At 42.3% G+C, this 17500-nt stretch overlaps 2 protein-coding genes across 12 annotated transcripts in view; one reads left to right on the top strand and one right to left on the bottom strand.

Annotated features, from left to right (window-relative positions):
• cblc (Cbl proto-oncogene C, E3 ubiquitin protein ligase) overlaps positions 1-6414 on the bottom strand; it is a 22899-nt gene extending 16485 nt beyond the window's left edge. For 6 of the 9 annotated variants that reach the window (XM_080425416.1, XM_080425421.1, XM_080425418.1 and 3 more), the window contains exon 1: positions 4998-6412. In XM_080425416.1, coding sequence (XP_080281542.1) covers positions 4998-5383 — 386 coding nt within the window. In that variant the 5' untranslated portion in view covers positions 5384-6412. Of the gene's footprint in view, positions 1-4997 lie in introns of all 9 variants that reach the window. The other 3 variants (XM_080425417.1, XM_080425424.1, XM_080425423.1) reach the window with 3 other exon arrangements.
• Positions 6415-13480: 7066 nt separating this feature from the next.
• Positions 13481-17500, top strand: part of bcl3 (BCL3 transcription coactivator) — a 31905-nt gene continuing 27885 nt past the window's right edge. The window contains exons 1-3 of one of the 3 annotated variants that reach the window (XM_080426834.1): positions 13481-14242; positions 14747-15136; positions 16304-16409. In XM_080426834.1, coding sequence (XP_080282960.1) covers positions 13867-14242; positions 14747-15136; positions 16304-16409 — 872 coding nt within the window. In that variant the 5' untranslated portion in view covers positions 13481-13866. Of the gene's footprint in view, positions 14243-14746; positions 15137-16300; positions 16410-17500 lie in introns of all 3 variants that reach the window. The other 2 variants (XM_080426833.1, XM_080426832.1) reach the window with 2 other exon arrangements.

The raw sequence follows: 17500 nt of genomic DNA, 5'->3' as shown, positions 1-17500 counted from the left end.
CTCTCTCACACACACACACACACACGCACGCACGCACGCACGCACGCACGCACGCACGCACGCACGCACGCACGCACGCACGCACGCACGCACGCACACACACACACACACACACACACACACACACACACACACACACACACACACTCACACACACACACACACTCACACACACACACCACATAGTATCCCAGTTACTCTACATTAACATCTCAAAGGCCCAAATTCGACCTTTTCTTCTTCTCTGTCATTAGTAGTCCTAACAGGACCAGGCGAATGAACCAAAACTCCAAATATAAAGTCACGTCACCACATTTAGCCTGTCCTCTTCCCAAATATCAGAATCACCAATTCACTGCACCCACCATTATGTCTGTCTCAATGCAATGGTCAATGATGGTCGATGCTGCCATTTACGCAATGATTAGGCTAAGTTTGAACTAGTTTGAGGTGGTGGCCTGTGAGGGTGGGGCACAGTGTGAATTAACACAGGAATGACCCTGGCAAGTACTAATAGTCCAGGTGTGTTAGATGTTTAGTTGGCTACTAGCTAATGAGACGTGATATCAGTAGAATGTGTTTGGGAACAGACGCCGTGAGACAAAACACGTACAATGAATTATTTTGTAGTTATTTGGAATGGGAAATGCATTTGTCTCATTAGTAACAACAATGCAGCAGTGCTGAACAAAGGGAACTTGGAAAGACATCGCATATCCTGACAAACCGAAAATCATTTGACAAGACTTCTGCCAACAAAAAAGAAAGAAGGAACTGAAATCTCAGCCATTAATATATATGTTTAGCATATACATGAAACTGGATAAAGTGCTGTCATCAGTATTTTATCTGTCTCGCAACAACTGCACCGCTATGGTGCAACAACGGGAACTTCGAAAAACACTTTCGGACAAACCTCAAATCATTTGACTAGGAACTGAAATCTCCATAAGGTCCACAGCTTAGTGACAACTACAGAATATTTTTTAAAAAACTTATTATTTCACTGTTATTGCCATACTTACAGCACTTGCAGTTACATAGACAGTAAAGGAATTCTGGACCAAATGACAGTGCATATCAGGGCAAATCGTGTCTAACAAAACTTTCTTACAGTAGACGGTGTCCAAGAGATTAAAAAAAGATTTTAAAAAATTGGGGGTCCTAGAAATAAAAAATGCTTGAGAATCACTGGTCTAGGAAGACTGTAGAGTTTTCGGGCTCTATGTCAGATTTCGCAAAAACATTGTTTTATTTGCAACTTAAAGGCTATTATTGTTGTGGGCACTCTACTCTACTGCAACATTTATGCAGAAAATACAATTGTGCGAAATGAACACATGTTCAACTGTTCTGGCAGGAAGTACCTGGCAGAATCGAATGCAAGCATTGTGCATGTTATTTGTGCATTTGAAAGGGCAAACAAGGAAGCGGTAGAGAGAAAATGTTACCTCGTCTTCAAACCACCCATTGCCTGTCCGTTAATTTAGCTTCTTTTCATCAAATAGATAGATAGATATAGATGGGTGGGTGGACGGACAGACGGACGGACGGACGGACGGACGGACGGACGGACGGACGGATATTTATGTACAGAGTATCAAGAATTTCATTAAATGTATTTGAAGCAAAAGGCGCACTGAATTGGACACCAAAAGCGCTGCCATCTTTATTGTAGTTCGGACATCAGGAAAGGGATACTACAGACATTCAATTTAGGGATTGTAGCTTTAAAGCAATTTCAAAGTTTAAAGTTCAAATTAAGATCCTAATCCAAAAAGAATTTCACTACCCCTGCAGTGAGAACCCCTCCTCTGCATTATGCCTATGTCTGCGTTGGATATACAGTACACATATGTGGGACGTGCACCCTCTTTCTGACCTTGCAGCTAGTTTGTTTGTATTAGGGAAGGTCATCCTCCAGAATGGAATTCCTCTGCTGGACGAGGACTACAGTGTCTGGTGGATAGTAAGGTTTGGAAACAAAATGGCTACCAAAACTCTAGGACAACAAACCATAGGAAACGCTAACCAAGCTGTAGTATAGTGCCATACATTGTACATTTTATTGTATATTGTCGAAAACCTGCGCGCTATGAGAGGATGAGAGATTTCTTATGTTTGATAACATTCATAGTATTTTACATAGATTTTAGAAATTGTATTTCTAAATATTATTTGGAAAAGTAATAAGGGATAGGACTAGATAAGTTTTCAACTTCTTCCTATGCCCTTTTCGAACACCCCAGAGTTGTATTTGTTTTCCTATTTTTATATTTCTTATTTTTAAGTGTATTATGTTTATTTTATGTATTTCTTTTGTCTTTTAACAGTGTTCGAAATAAATAAACAATCAATCAATCAAAAAAATAATAAGAATTCTGATCCTGAATTTTTACAGTGTTTATAGGTTTCCTACATTGTACTGTACCTCTATTATACCTCCACGGAAGAAGGCCTCCTATTTAAGAACCAGCCGTGTATTTTGGCAGTGTGTTAGACGCTGCCCACGTAGATGGTCCTCTTTGTGTGTGTGGTCTGATTCTTTGATTGCTAAAAGTTTGGTAACACTCTGTTTTTGTGCACCTTTTGAACTTGTGAAGAGTCCTCAGAGATAAGCAGTTTGACTCAACTTGATTTTGATATACTGTAACACTGTTGTGGGGATTAAAGGTACAGGCAGCTTTATGTAAACGGCAACTTTTGATTTAGTTTAAATTAGAGTAATAATAATAATAATAAACTTTATTTGTACAGCACCTTTCATGACATGAAATGCAGTTCAAAGTGCTTTAAAGAGCAAGAATAAAGCATGTGCATTGTGGAAAAAGTACAAATGATTAATGAGTAGTCAGGTTAGATTAGATTTCTGTTGTTAATTTTTATTTGGTGTTGGTTAGGTTAGTTATAGCCCCCCGCCAGCCTAAATACAAAAAAGGTCCCGAAAGGGGCGATGTAAGTTAGAGCCGAGGTATAAAAAGCAAGGACAGGTTTAGTTTGGTTTATTAGTTTTATGTTTTGTGCCAGGTGCTATTTTCTATTGATGTTTAAAATCATAAAATCATTCTTTAAAAATCATGTCTAAAAACAATCATTCATTGTAAAATCATGCAAATCTAAAAAGAAAAGAAAAAAGAAACCGAACTTCACTTTCCAACCCGTATGTCGCAATCCTTTATTCCCTGGACTATAGGATTGTAACAGGGAGTCTGACCCCGATCTGGATGTTGGTGCAGCTTAAATACAGATTCTACAAGGATACACACACACATTGTTATGATATTTCTGAGGACTGACATTCCTTCTGTCTTCCCCAAAAGATGCGTTCTCAGCATAGTCTTCTGCCTGACTATGAAATGTGCTGCTCCACGCTCAGCGACTGAGAGCGGAGACACTCTCCTGACCAACTATGAACATGTGTTCCATTCCTATCGACTGAGAATGGAAGGCCTACTGCTATATGCCAAGGCCATAGTCACTGCCCTATAGCCAGAATACTGACGCCTGGTACGAGAAACATTCTACTTGCGTTCATAAAACCTTCTAACTTGTCGTCTTGCTGTCTGGGTCTGCCGCTTGCCAACAGAGGAATATTTAGTTGACCTTGCTGCATGAGCCTGCTGCCTGCGTAGGGATAGCTGCTTAATAACTACACAGAGGGTCTACTAAACTCACATGACAAATGATCAGACTCATTTATTTCCCTTGCTAGGACATTACATTCAGACACATCAGCATACAGTCATATATGAATATAACTGAAGTGAGATGAATACTAAATGAATAATAAATCATCAACAATAATCCAAAAAAAATGGCATTAAAGGAATATAAATTGTATTTCCGTAACAGATACCGTTATTCAAAGTAGCTTACAAAGGGTGGTCCTATAATATAAGGCTTCTCTTGCAGTACTTATTAATACATGAGCCATATTTGTTGTCATTGAAGATTATCACACAATCACAATCATCTGAAGTTGTGAGAAGATGTTGCAGAAAAGCAGTATACAGTAGGTTAATGATTTCTAAACCTTACAGTATGGACCACCACTGTGGTTTAACTGCTGGACAGTGAAAGCAAAATGCTATTCACAATGTTCTTTATGGGGTTTCCGCATGTTTCTGCAAAGGTTCAGTAGGTTTAATCTACATATTTTCTTGTGTAGATTATGTCAAATAAATGTTCCTCTGTGTCTGTTTTCCTTTTAAGATGGAAACTATTCATCACCAGTGATATGTTGTCAAGAGTTTACATATTGACTCATGTTCACAAATGCAAAGTAGTTACTGCACAACCAAGCAGAAGTTGCTCATTTCAAGTGGTCATGCTTGATAGAGCTTGGAGAAAAAAGAAGCCACATAACCTACTGAGACAAGTCCTATCAATAAACAGAGACATTTAATTTAATTCTTCAACTCTTCAAAAATCACAAAGGGAATTAAATTGTTTGTGCGATTAATGTAATAACTTATAAGACTGATTAATGTAACTTTAAAATGTGTTTTTTTTCTGTGACGCAATCACAGCGAAATATACCAAAACTGATACATTTCAGTCTTGTCTTGACTGTGTTGTCAGTAAGTATTTGGCTTAGCAGGCTAAACTGGATTGACTCTATATGCTATTACAGTATGTGAGTGTTCCTTGTCAGAGTTGAATTCAGCACTGCCCATGCTTTATTTCTGTAGGTGAACTGACCTCATATTGAAGGAAACTGGTAAATGAAATGGAGGGCGTATCATTATTATGTTGATGTTTTATGTTTTCAGTGGCTTGTACTTTGACAAGACACAAGGCTGGAATAGAGATTAGCCACTTTAAACGTTATATACTTAACTGATCAGGGTCCCCCAGGGGACCTCTACACCAAATAGCCAATCTACAAGCTCACAGCAACATTGAGTTGCAATGCTTAGGGAGTCCCTGAATAGGAACACTAGGGTTCATGGGGTTAAAGGTCACTCTAACTACCTCCTCCTTAGCTGCGTTCTTACCTGCAACTGGATGTCTCTTCAAACATCTTGTCCCGTCCTTCTTTAAACAGCAGCACAGCCCTGTCGGTCTTGTCCAGCATGTGTCTAATGAAGACCCTCAGGTACTCTACCTCGTCCCCACGTGGCACTTTGCTCCCTGGTCCCCTGGGCCCTTGGTACGGCTCCCAGACCTGAGTGAGCAGTGTGGCGGTCTCAAACACCACCTCCGGCAGGTACGGAGGGCTGGCCCTCAAGCTCAGCCGAGGGTTGGTGCACCGCCGGTAAAGCTTCTCCAGTCTTTTGAGAGTCTTTTCCACCATCCGCTGGTCGCTAATGGTGGGGAACTCGGAGCTGGGCTCCAGGCTCTTGGAGGCCCCTGATCTGGAGCTATTCCCTGCTGTTGCCATTGTTTACAGTTCTTCAGTTGGCTTGTATGGAAGGTCTGGTCTGGTCCTGCCGTGTTGTCTCTCTCTCTGTCCTTCACTATCTGTCCTTGTCCTGTGTGTGTGTGTGTGTGTGTGTGTGTGTGTGTGTGTGTGTGTGTGTGTGTGTGTGTGTGTGTGTGTGTGTGTGTGTGTGTGTGTGCGTGTGTGTGCGTGCGTGCGTGCGTGCGTGCGTGCGTGCGTGCGTGCGTGCGTGCGTGCGTGCGTGCGTGCGTGCGTCTGTGCGTGTGTGCGTGCTGTTGGAAATTGTGTTGTAGCAAGTTTTTGACTGCATGTGATGAGATTACCTTGGTCCTTGTCAATGTCTACGTGAGATATCTACTGTAGCATCCTGGCGTCCATCAACAGCATCAGATCCAAACATCATACCGGTAGCATCATGTAAAACAAGGAGGGAAAGCACCCGCGGTCAAAGCATCCTCAAGACAGGTGTCAAGATGGCAAAGTCTCCACCCAGAAATGCTCACAGCAGCTCCTCCGTGGCTCCACTCTCTTCAGTTGGATGTTCAAACAGGAGCAAAATAACTGAGACTTTCTGTATAACTTTCAATATATCAGCAGCACAACCTGAGAGGCTGTGCACAAGGGAAAGAGTGAGCTGAAAAGGGAGGTTGTATCAAAAAAGTCAAGGGAGGTCTCAAAACCCACACTGAACCTCCCCCCTCTCTTCCTCTCTCTCTCTCTCTCTCTCTCTCTCTCTCTCTCTCTCTCTCTAAACAATCTCAACTCCTCTCCCTTCTATTCTTATTCTTTCATGCTAGTGATCATGTATTCACTTTCACTCTGTCATGGTTGTTTGCTGATACAATGCTTTGACATCAGTAAAGCTTAATAATCTATTAACTAACAATCAAATACATGTCTCATCAACCGACCTTTCCTACAACGTCTGGGACTACTTACAGTAGATGGAAAAGACTCTTTGTGCAGTGGCTGCTTCTCTCTCTCTCTCTCTCTCTCTCTCTCTCTCTCTCTCTCTCTCTCTCTCTCTCTCTCTCTCCCTCTCTCTGTATCTCTCTCTGTGTCTCTCTCTCACTCTCTCTCTCTCTGTATCTCTCACTACGTATGTGTGTGTGTGTGTGTGTGTGTGTGTGTGTGTGTCTCTCTCTCTCTCTCTCTCTCTCTCCCTCTGTATGTATCTCTCTCTCTTTTCTCTTTCTTTGTCTCAGTTACACTGCCTTTTCTTGTGGTCTTTGATGAGTTTCCTGGTATGCAGCCAGACAAACAGGTTTTGTTTTCTTTTTATAGACCAGGCAGAGAGAGAGAGAGAGAGAGAGAGAGAGAGGAGAGAGAGAGAGAAGAGAGAGAGAGAGAGAGAGAGAGAGAGAGAGATAGGCTAAGATAGGTGTGGGCAGAGAATTGCAGCTACTACAAATGAAGAACAGAGGAAACAAAAGACACCCACAATACTTCTGTGTGTGTGTGTGGTGTGTGTGTGTGTGTGTGTGTGTGTGTGTGTGTGTGTGTGTGTGTGTGTGTGTGTGTGTGTGTGTGTGTGTGTGTGTGTATGTATGCGCGCGCGTGCGTGTGTAGCTAAAGGGGGAGAACAGAGCATACCAACCACCGCAAGACAGGATATACGCATGTAATGACACTCACAGCACCACCGGGGACAAATCTAAAAAGTTCAACAGGTGCTGCAACCATTCTTGCCATCTCTCTACCTGGATCTAAATCTTATTCATTGGTTGGGCAGTCCTCCTTCCTTACCGAAGTGTCATCAGTTAGCCCAGAGGTTCTCAAACTTCTTAATTTTAAGGAGTATACCAATGTACACTCTCAGAGTTACATAGCTGTCAGGGTTCATTTAGAACCCCCCTTAGGGAACCATGAGGGTCCCTATAGGACCCCACTTTGTGAACCACTGAGTTTTAGCCTACCACCGTGACATAGAAAATAACGTGACCTCTACGGTGTTCTATTATTATACTTCTTACCATTGGTTATTTGTAGTTTTGGTGTTTTATTTGTAGTTTTGGTGTTTTATTTGTAGTTTTGGTGTTTTAAGAATCACAAACAGTGGTGTGTCAGTTTAATGCCAGGACCATTGCCTAATGTAAATGTTTGGTATTGAAACAATACCACTTGTTGGATCAGCTGCGCTATTTGCTGCCATCCAGTGGCGGAATAAGAACATTATGTTTTATTCCCCTGGTGTTTAATCCACAATACAGAATGTAGTCACATCACATCCGTCACTGTTGCAGATCTAGTGTCTGTATATCTACAGTAGTATATCTAGTATTTTGTTGCTCACATGTGCATTTGGTTGCATTGCCTTGTTTTAATAAAGGTCAGTGATATGGGGGGGGGGGGGGGGGCAACTGTGGCATGGACTGTACCTACAGACCTTAACAGAAACAGTTCCTGTGATTCTTTCAAATCTACCCGAAAGGGATGGTTAGTTAAAGGTAGGGTAAGTGATATGTTTGGGTTAAAACAAAAAGTATTTTGTTAAAAGGTTAAAGCACTATATTCTGATAGTAATCATTGCTACAGAGTGTTTGTTCAGTAACAGGAGTCTCCCCATCTCTCCAGCTCTTTAATAAACAGAAAATACATTTTCCGGTAGGTGTCAAAATCTCAGCCAATCAGGAGAAAGTACCCCTTTTTAAGCTTCATTTTTATAGTGTTCCAGTTCCAATTTTGCCTGCTCATTTCTTAGTGTCATCACTTCCAATTTCACTTGTTTAATCTATATCCTGATTGAGTTCTCTATCCTGATTGGATAAACTTGAAAATGAAAACGAAAATGCAGTTTCTGTTTTATAAAGAGCTGGAGAGACAAGGAGACTCCTTTTACTGAACAAACACTCTATAGCAATGAGTACTATCAGAATATAGAGCTATTTAACACTTATTTTAACCAAGGGAAATCACTTACCCTGCCTTTAAGGCGGAGCAGAGTCTGGGTCTAGACTTGGTCTAGCCCTGTTTAGAACCTCGAGTGAGGTTCCAAACGGGGCTAGACTTGGTCCAAATGTATTGAAATGCATGGTTGCTTTGTCTAGCCTGATGTCTTATTTATAGTTGTACAATTGGTATTTATAATTGTTTTTGTATTCTTTTTTATGCAGATCAGGGGTGTGCACATTCATTCTCCTGAAATCCACCAGCAGCTCCTTGGTTGTTGGGAGAGGTTGTCGTTCACACACCATCCAGACAGGTTTTTCTCCTCCTCCAATGTAAGCAATAATCTCATAGTTGTCCATTTTCAAGTAGACAATTCTTCCTTGACTCTTCTAAATAACAAGTACACTTACTGGCAAACAAATTCAACCATTTGTCAATTAACTAATCACTAGTCCAATATTTGACAGACGAATGAGGAACATAACTAGACTTGTTTTCTGGATGTTCTGGGACACATGATGACAGCATAATGACTCCATGTGTGACGTCCTGGGCCTGGCCTCAGCCCCATCACTGCTCCTCTTTGGTCTCTGATTACCTAGAGTGGACTCAGCTGCGGTGGCAGCCGTACCTAGTTGGCTAACGAGCCTCAGAGACTATTTAAGACTGTCTGTGACTTCTCTCTGTGCTGGATCATTGTATTGTTGTGGTGCTTATTTCCGCGTCCCCCCATTGTAATGTATTTCCCTCTGTTTGAGGTGTACCTATGTTTGTAATGACGGGTCAAAATTTAGATTGTAATTTGGCAGAATTCTTTGTATCAACTCATATTTGTCTTCTGTTCATTTTTTTCATTGCAATTTTGCTTCCCTAGCACAAGAGGGCGTCATTTCCCTTTAAATGGACTGATGTCAACTTTGCATTTCAGCATTATCACCACTGACAAAAGTCACACAATCCCTACAAAAAAAAAGGCATGGGTTTCCGAGGCTACACAATCCCTAGCTGTATATCGTGTGTGCATAATATACACCGAGAGACACTCACGTATAAAAGAGGCACAAGAACCGTCATGAATTCTCTTCCATCTTCACAGAATGTGTTGCACTGTGACTTAAAGCAGTGATTGTCAACTTGTGGGCCGGGGCCCACTGGTTGACCATGAAGATATGGCAAGTGGCCCCCAAATAATTGGCAAAACAATACATGTGTATTGCTAATATAACTTTAACAAATTGATGTTATAAAAATGTATGGGATTTATTTAAAACCTTGAAAAACTAGGTTTCCGATAAATAGGAACTGAGAGCATACGTTAGTTCCATTGATCCAAGACGGAACACAATCGATTGTTTGATCATTAAAATAAGCGTGCTCTGAAAATGCATGTGGCCCACCCATCTGTCCACTTAGCAGCCTTTTGGCTTCTGTGTTATGTGGTCAGATGGGTGGGCCACATGCATTTTTGAGATTTTCAAGTGGGCCCTGATCCTGAAAAGGTTGAGAACCACTGACTTAAAGTGTAAAGACTCCATTTTGACAGATCAAACATACATGGCTCTATGCACAGCAGCCATATTGGACAGAAATTGGGCCTCTTCCCTTACTTCCTTCACAGGTTTTACCAATGATAACTAATGAAGGCTTTGTTCCATCCTGATCAGACAGAGTCGGGGTGCTGATATTGTGCGTGTTGGCTCACTGGAAACACTCTGCTGCACCAGTGGGTCTCAAAGTGTGGTCCAGGGACACTCATGGTTCGTTGAGGGGGTTCCAAATGGCCCCTTACAGGTGTGTAACTCTGAGAGGTGTACAAATGGAACCAAATGGATCCTTACAGGTCCATTTGGTTCCATTTGTACACTCTCAGAGTTATGGTGGTCCTTCAAATGAGAACCACTGTGCTACACTAAATGGAACTGAGCCTTCATTAGTATCACTGTTAACACCTGTGAGGCAAGTAAGGATGGGGCCCAATGTCTGCCCATTATGGCTGCTGTGCATAGAGCCTATAGTGGGTTGGTTCAACCAGGTGAAGAATAAAACACTAAATTATCCTGTGTGGAGCAAACACTTCCCTCACAAGGTCCAAGTGGGGTAGCCAGTATGGCCTGCAGTGAAAATATGCCCTTTTGAAAATAATGGTTAAATATGCTCCTGACAATCAGTCAAATTTAGTCTTGAGTGTCTTTGATTTGGCTGTAGCACTGGTCTTCACATGTTTTACGCCCAAGGCACACCAATGGGCAAAGTCAAAACCTCAAGGACAGACCTGTACTCATAGCATAATTGCAGATCTACAAGCTTGCAAAAAAGAAATAGTAATTAAAATGTTCACCTATAAATGCATGCACACATTATAGAGACACCAGGTTGTTATACCAAGGTATAGAATTGCCTCTGTATTAGGAAACAAGTAAGACGCGCGAACGCCAAGAAAATTAAATAATAATGAAAAGAAATCATCTAAAAAAAAGAAAGAAATTCTGCGTTAAAAGGAGCATCTTAGACAAATACAAATTCACAAAAAAAAAACTTTGAATGTTTTTGAACAATTCAACAAAGTGTTTGAAGTGCCTGTTTCACCCACTTCCGGGGGGCGAGGCCAAAATCCGAGCCAGAAGTATTTGTTCGTAGACCCCCACTTAGGGGGGGTAGAAAAAGTTTCGGAGCGATTCGGGCACTTTTCATTTAACATGGGGTTTCAATGGGGAGTTTTTAGGAGCCTTCTCCGGGGCGTGGCTTCCGGGGGAAGGGGCGGGCTTAAACGCAACCTTGACAGGTGTGTTCAGTTTTCAAAGACCTTTCATTTGATGTATGGTACGTCTATATTGGACATTTACTTGGCTGCACACAGGGCTGAGGATTTGAGCCACACATACTGCACACAGAGACACAGACAGAGACATACTGCACACAGAGATACAGAGAGAGACACAACCCGAGCACGGTTTCATAGTAAGCTCCACTTGCGCGGAGGCGCGCCCGCTGCGTTCGCAATGAGTGTGCACAAAGTACTGATACGGTAAATTAGAAATTCATTATTAACCTCTATGTTATACATTTATGTTGTCACAAAATCCCTGCGTCTGTGTCTCGTCACGGAACAAAGGTGTGCCTCATCAACACACTGTTTGGGAACCACTGGGCTGTAGTAAAACTACTTTATAGCAGTGGTTCTCGAGGGTCTGGGGACCCCCAGGGGTCCTTGAGTGGGTTCCAGGGTGTCCCCAGCCATATGTGTTAATATAGCATAAAATCAGCTACTCATTGGCTATTTGAAAATAGCCGATCTACAATCTGCTATTGTAAATATCATGAAAAAAATTAAAAATGTTTGAATATCTTTTGAAACCAAAACGGGGGTCCGCAGCTAAATACATATTCATTTGGGGGACCAAACGTTTGAGAACCACTGCTTTATAGCATGAGCACAGGACAGGGCCAGCCGTTGTAAAAATGGCTTTTCTCGCCCTGCAAAGATACATCAGATCTCCATTAACTTGCCCACTGACACCATCATCATGCCTCAGTAGTCTGACAGCTGCAGGGCATGCTAGTGCAGTGTCTGGGTGTTTTAGGGACTTTAGACACCAAACTATATTTTCCGTTGGCTGCTCGGCTCCACACCCCAAAACATAGAGGAAAGTCCCAAATTGACCCTGGCTGGTAACTAGAACCTGGTCCCAAGGTGGAGCGAGGTGCGTGTGAGGAACAGGTGGTGTGTGTGTGTGTGTGTGTGTGTGTGTGTGTGTGTGTGTGTGTGTGTGTGTGTGTGTGTGTGTGTGTGTGTAACTGACGCCTCTCTGTGAGAGTGTGTGTGTGTGTGTGTGTGTGTGTGTGTGTGTGTGTGTGTGTGTGTGTGTGTGTGTGCGCGCGCAGCGCGCGTGTGTGTGTGTGTGTGTGTGCTGTCTATGTGTGCACAGCAAAATCCTCAGTGTTCATTTAAATGTGAGGATTGAGGATTGTACCCTGTGTGTGTGTGTGTGTGTGTGTGTGTGTGTGTGTGTGTGTGTGTGTGTGTGTGTGTGTGTGTGTGTGTGTGTGTGTGTGTTGGTATGTGTGTGTGTGTGTGTGTTCAGATGGGGGTCCACAACCAAATAAATAGGCTATCAATTTGGGTGTCCTTGTCCTTGACATGGAAATGTTTGTGAACCACCACTCTATAGGCTACAACATCAATCAAGTCAGTCAGATCATAAACTGACCAGCTTTGTCATGGCTCACCAATCAGTCACACCCACAGGAAATACATTTATTCCCTATTAGACACTTAGGGAGATCCCAGATGAACTGCAGCGCTCTGCCCAGTGACAAAACAGCCCGGGGCAACGGGGCACAACAAATCCACCAAAGATGCTGCCCCGGCCAACAGAACACTGAGCGATTGATAGATTAGATCACATGCTTGTGAAGTCTGCTTCCTCTTTAGACAGCGCCAGGGTGCCGAACGATTTGCCCTCTGTGCATAATGCATTAGATATGGTTGATTGAGGTTCCACATACGATCAGTTTCTAAACCAGTGGTTCTCAACCTTTTCAGGCTATTATGTGACCCCCCAAAATAATCATATTTGAACTGGGGACCCCCCACCCTGACAAGCACTTGTTTTTCAGGCATTACATTTTGTTTGACTCGGTTCCACAGATAAATATTGTGAAAATAGCAGATCTACGAGCTCACAAGGCCTTGCAACAGCGTTGTGAGCTTGTAGACCGGCTATTTGAAAAAGAAAAGACTCTTTTTATTATTATTTTTTACATTTGGCCAATGTTTGACCAGTTTTTATAGTATAGTTTGTTGATTACTTTTGATGCAGTTTTTGTAGGTATTAAAAAGGTCTTAAAAGTCATTAAATGGTCACTTGACTGTCATCTGGGGACTCCCCCAAAATCATGTGGGGACCCCCCTGGGGATCCCGACCCACAGGTTGAGAACCACTGTTCTAAACAACGAATAGGGTGACAGACAGTCGATGCATTGACGCCAGAGACTCAGTCAGAGAGTTATCATTATCATTCATTAGTAGCCTACTGGCTACAAGCTGAAGTGTATAACCAAGCAATCGTAGATGTCATTGCTTCATTGCACTGTCAGTCAGTGTATTGGGCACTAAAACGCTTTCATTCTCAAATCACAGCGCAAAGGAGGAAAGCCCCAACATTCTGCAGAAGGCGATCACTTCAATCCGGTTCAATGCATGCACTACAGTTCACCTACAGCTGCTCGCGTGCAGGTGCGCGCTCCACAGCCTATAACCTGCTCTGAGGCGATTTTCCTCGGGGAAAAAAAATATTTTGCATTTTGAATTATAGTTGTCTGAAAACCTATTAAGGATCAAACTTGCATGGAAAAGCCCAGACGGCGACAATCGCACTGCAGTTGATGGTTGCGCACAGCAGTCTACATTTCATGGAGATGATGCTGGGACATGGCTGTCTGTTGTTGGTCACTTAGGGAGGATTTCGCTCCTCTGAATCATCGGTGAACCTCCTGAATCCACAGTTCCACGCACACACACTGACACACACTGACACACACCTGAAACTGAAACGGTCTCTCTGGCCACACTGTTGCATCGGGACGGGGGTCCATGCCGACGATCACCACCATGAACGGTTTCTGTCAGTCGGTGGCCGCCACGGCGCCGCTGGATCTACGCACCACCAACAGAGACCGCGGAGGCACCGGCGTGTCGACGAGGAGGACGCCCGACGACGACAAAGGTCACTGCGGGGACAGTGACACTCATGCCACCGCCAAGGCAGCAGCAGCATCCCCGACGTGCAGGCGCACCAGAGCGGATCATATTATGGGGAACCGGACAACGAACAGCGGCCAGGCTGCGCTGCACAGGGAGCAGCTCGCCGGGTCTTTGCCTCCCACGATTGATCCCACGCTGGACACAACACACTCCGTGACCACATGTGCTGCAGACGAGGGACTTGAAACTGCGGTCGAGTGTGAAGGTATCAATTATTACATAATCGCCTAATCGCAATTATTTGAGATAAATCGCAAATATTTTTTGTATAATCTTCATAATCGTTTCCATGTTGATTGTTGAAACTTTTTCATACGTTTTCCAAAAATAGCTGATCTACAAGCTTACTTTTCTGCATTTAAAACATTTTATTTTTTTAAAGTATAAAATTATTAAATATGTCAGGAATGTATATTTCAGTTATTTGTCATATATCTGCCCTGTGCAACTTTTGATTATGAAGTCTAAAGGTCCTTGCACACTGGTGCGTCTTTTCGTTGCGTTTTTTTTTTTTTCATTGTTTTTTCAATTTTTTTCATTGTTGTAAAAAAAACGCAACGAAAAGACGCACCAGTGTGCAAGGACCTTTAAAGTCAAACAGAAATTACGTTTTCTAATGTTCAATGCCAAAAAACACAATGAAATCGTCAATCGCAATTTTTTTGTGTGACAAGAATTAATCGTCAACTTAAATATGTAATCGTGACAGCCCTGTGTGAAGAAGGACTCGGACATGTGGCCGAGCGCCTCTATAGAAGCGCACTGGGCAGCGAGCATCGCGACGCGGCGGTCAGACGGACGCCGTCTGACAACAAGTCTTCTTCGTCGAGGCTTCCCTTCAGGAAACGCCGGTTTCCTGCTGACCCGGCGGCGATCCCGAGGCGACCGCCCGCTCCACCACCAGACAGAGGAGACCGCTTATTATCTCCTGCACTAAACACGGGCTCGGTCCAGCGGAGGAGTCCGCCGAGCTGCTTCAGTGATGATGAGGAGAGGAGCGTCAGTGCGCCGCCACCGGGATCACTCACCAGGCACTTGTCCGGTGTTAGAGACGGCTATCCGGCAGCAGGACTCGTGCAGCAGGCGTATAGTCCGTACCGTAAGTTACAGCGATTCTCAGCCTTTTCAATTGAAAATACCTCCCCAGTTTGATATGCATTAGGTTAGGGGGCCACGGACCCCCATTTGTTTATTTATTCATTTATTAATGTATTTATTAAAAATTTACTCAAAGTATTATTATTATTATTATTATTATTATTATTATTATTATTATTATTATTATTATTATTATATATCTGGGACCCAATCTACTCTGTACAATTCTGTTAATTTAACTCTGAGAGTATACAAGTGAGACCAGAGTGACCTGTCCAGTAGACTACAGGTCCATTTGGTTCCCATAATTCCTAACTATTGTTAATTTAGCTGGGTACCCCCTGGATTGGCCTGGAACTCCCTCAAGGACACATGGGGATCCCCTGGACCCCATGTTGAGAACCACAGCCATAAGTATTTGAAGTATTGGTCATCATGACTCAGATAGCCCTAGCATTTAATGGCCAGATTGAGATTGATAATGCAATCCATCCAATTAGGCTGATCAGGGGCATGTGTTATGTTCCTACTCATTCACAGCAAAATTCTCTGTTACAATTTAAGTCTGAGAGTGTAACAAAAATGACCATTATGGGAACATTTCTACACTTTGTGTTAAAGTATAACACAAATATAATACACTACAGTAATAACAGTATTGAATAGGTCCTAAGCTGAAACAATAAGGTTCAAGCATGATGAGTGCAGTAGTGTGTTTTTGATGTGTGTGTTGAAGTTGGGATTCAGAGATGGAAAAAGACATGCTGAGAGAGTTGATGCAGACACACCTGCTTTGATCAGGCTTCCAGAGTGTACTTTTATTTTATTTTATGTAACACAAAAGTAGCTTAGTAGGTCAATTCAAACGTCAAACCTCAAACCTTGTAAACCTGTGATGTGACAATAAACCTGATTCTGATTCTGAGTAGTAGTAGGCTACACAGTAAAAATCATCTCTGTTAATTTATCTATTTGTAACTCTGAGAGTGCACACATGTATGGCTCCATTTGGTTACATGGGGTCCATTTGGTTACATTTTGTGCACTCTCAGAGGCAAATGAAGACTGAAGATTTTACTTCCTTTTGATGGAAACTGGACATTTTATTGTCTGTCTTGCCAAATTGTTAACTCCTCCTCCCAATCTCTCTCTTGTCCGATTCCAGTAGTCTACTACTGGCCCCACTTACCTGCCCTCCACCCAGCCCAAACCCAAGAAGAGAAGTTACTGGCCGATGTCACTCTGGCCACAGACCAGGATGAGGATGGAGACACGTATGTTGATGACTTTTTATTTATCTTTTTTTCCCCCAGCATTGCTTTCTTTGGACTCATGTACACAAAATCCATGTTCATTTAACTCTCAGAGTGTAAAACACGAAGCAATTATAAGATCACTAGGATAAGCTCTACACTGGTTCTCAACTTTTAAATATGCATTTTTTTTACATTATCAGCATTAGATTTACACTGAGGAGCTTTCTGTTCAGTTTCTCGCATTTAGCTCTGGAGACTTCCCAGTACAACTAAAACATTTTACTGTTGGCCTCTAAGCTAGCCTGGCTCCAGCCCCTGAATCGATTGCCACGCCCATAAAAAATGGTTTTCTCTGAATAATGGAGTGAAACGAAATGAAAATTCAGGCAGCTTCATTGGCGCAATTGAAGGCTAGATGTTTTGTTCTCCTTTCCTTTCCTACCAATTTTTTTTGCTGGTCCAGGGTGGCTTGGGCTTCTGTAACTTCTAGTCCAGGGGTTCCCAAACATTTTAGTTCGAGACACAAAAGATACATTTGGTGTTTCCCCGGGACCCAAACCATTATAAATCAACAACGTATTAAGCCCTAATTAATGGTGAAAATAGTCGATGTACTGTACAAGCTCACAACATGTTGCATTGGGAGATGTTGTGAGCTTGTAGCTACAATATTGTAGCTTGTAGATCTTAAAAGTCTTTTAAATTCAAATTTGGTTATGTCCTTTTTTGTTTTACATTTTTGAATTTATTTTAAAGAATTATGTAAAAAAAAGAAATGCATTTCTGAAATACTTGTATTCTTTGAATTAAAAACAATATATATTTTAGAATAAAAATTAAATGTTTGAAGCATTAAAAATATTTGGGATATTTACTCATGTCCCATAAAAATGGGTCCCGACCCCAAAATGGGTCCAGACCAATTATTGTTTGGGAAACACTGTTCTAGGCTACCTCTGCCTCCCTATCATTCTGCATAAAGAAGTTTACATGAATGCTTTGGCTTTATGTACTTTCATGAGGCAATTATAAGATCACTAGGATAGGCTCTACAATGGTTCTCAACTTTGAAATATGCATTGATCATGAAGCCATAACCAATATTTGGT

Source organism: Gymnoscopelus braueri (assembly GCF_963280865.1).
Source record: "Gymnoscopelus braueri genome assembly, chromosome: 4".
Taxonomy (NCBI): Eukaryota; Metazoa; Chordata; class Actinopteri; order Myctophiformes; family Myctophidae; genus Gymnoscopelus; species Gymnoscopelus braueri.
The sequence above is the reverse complement of the archived record's forward strand: the minus strand, read 5'-3'. Positions and strand labels throughout refer to the sequence as shown.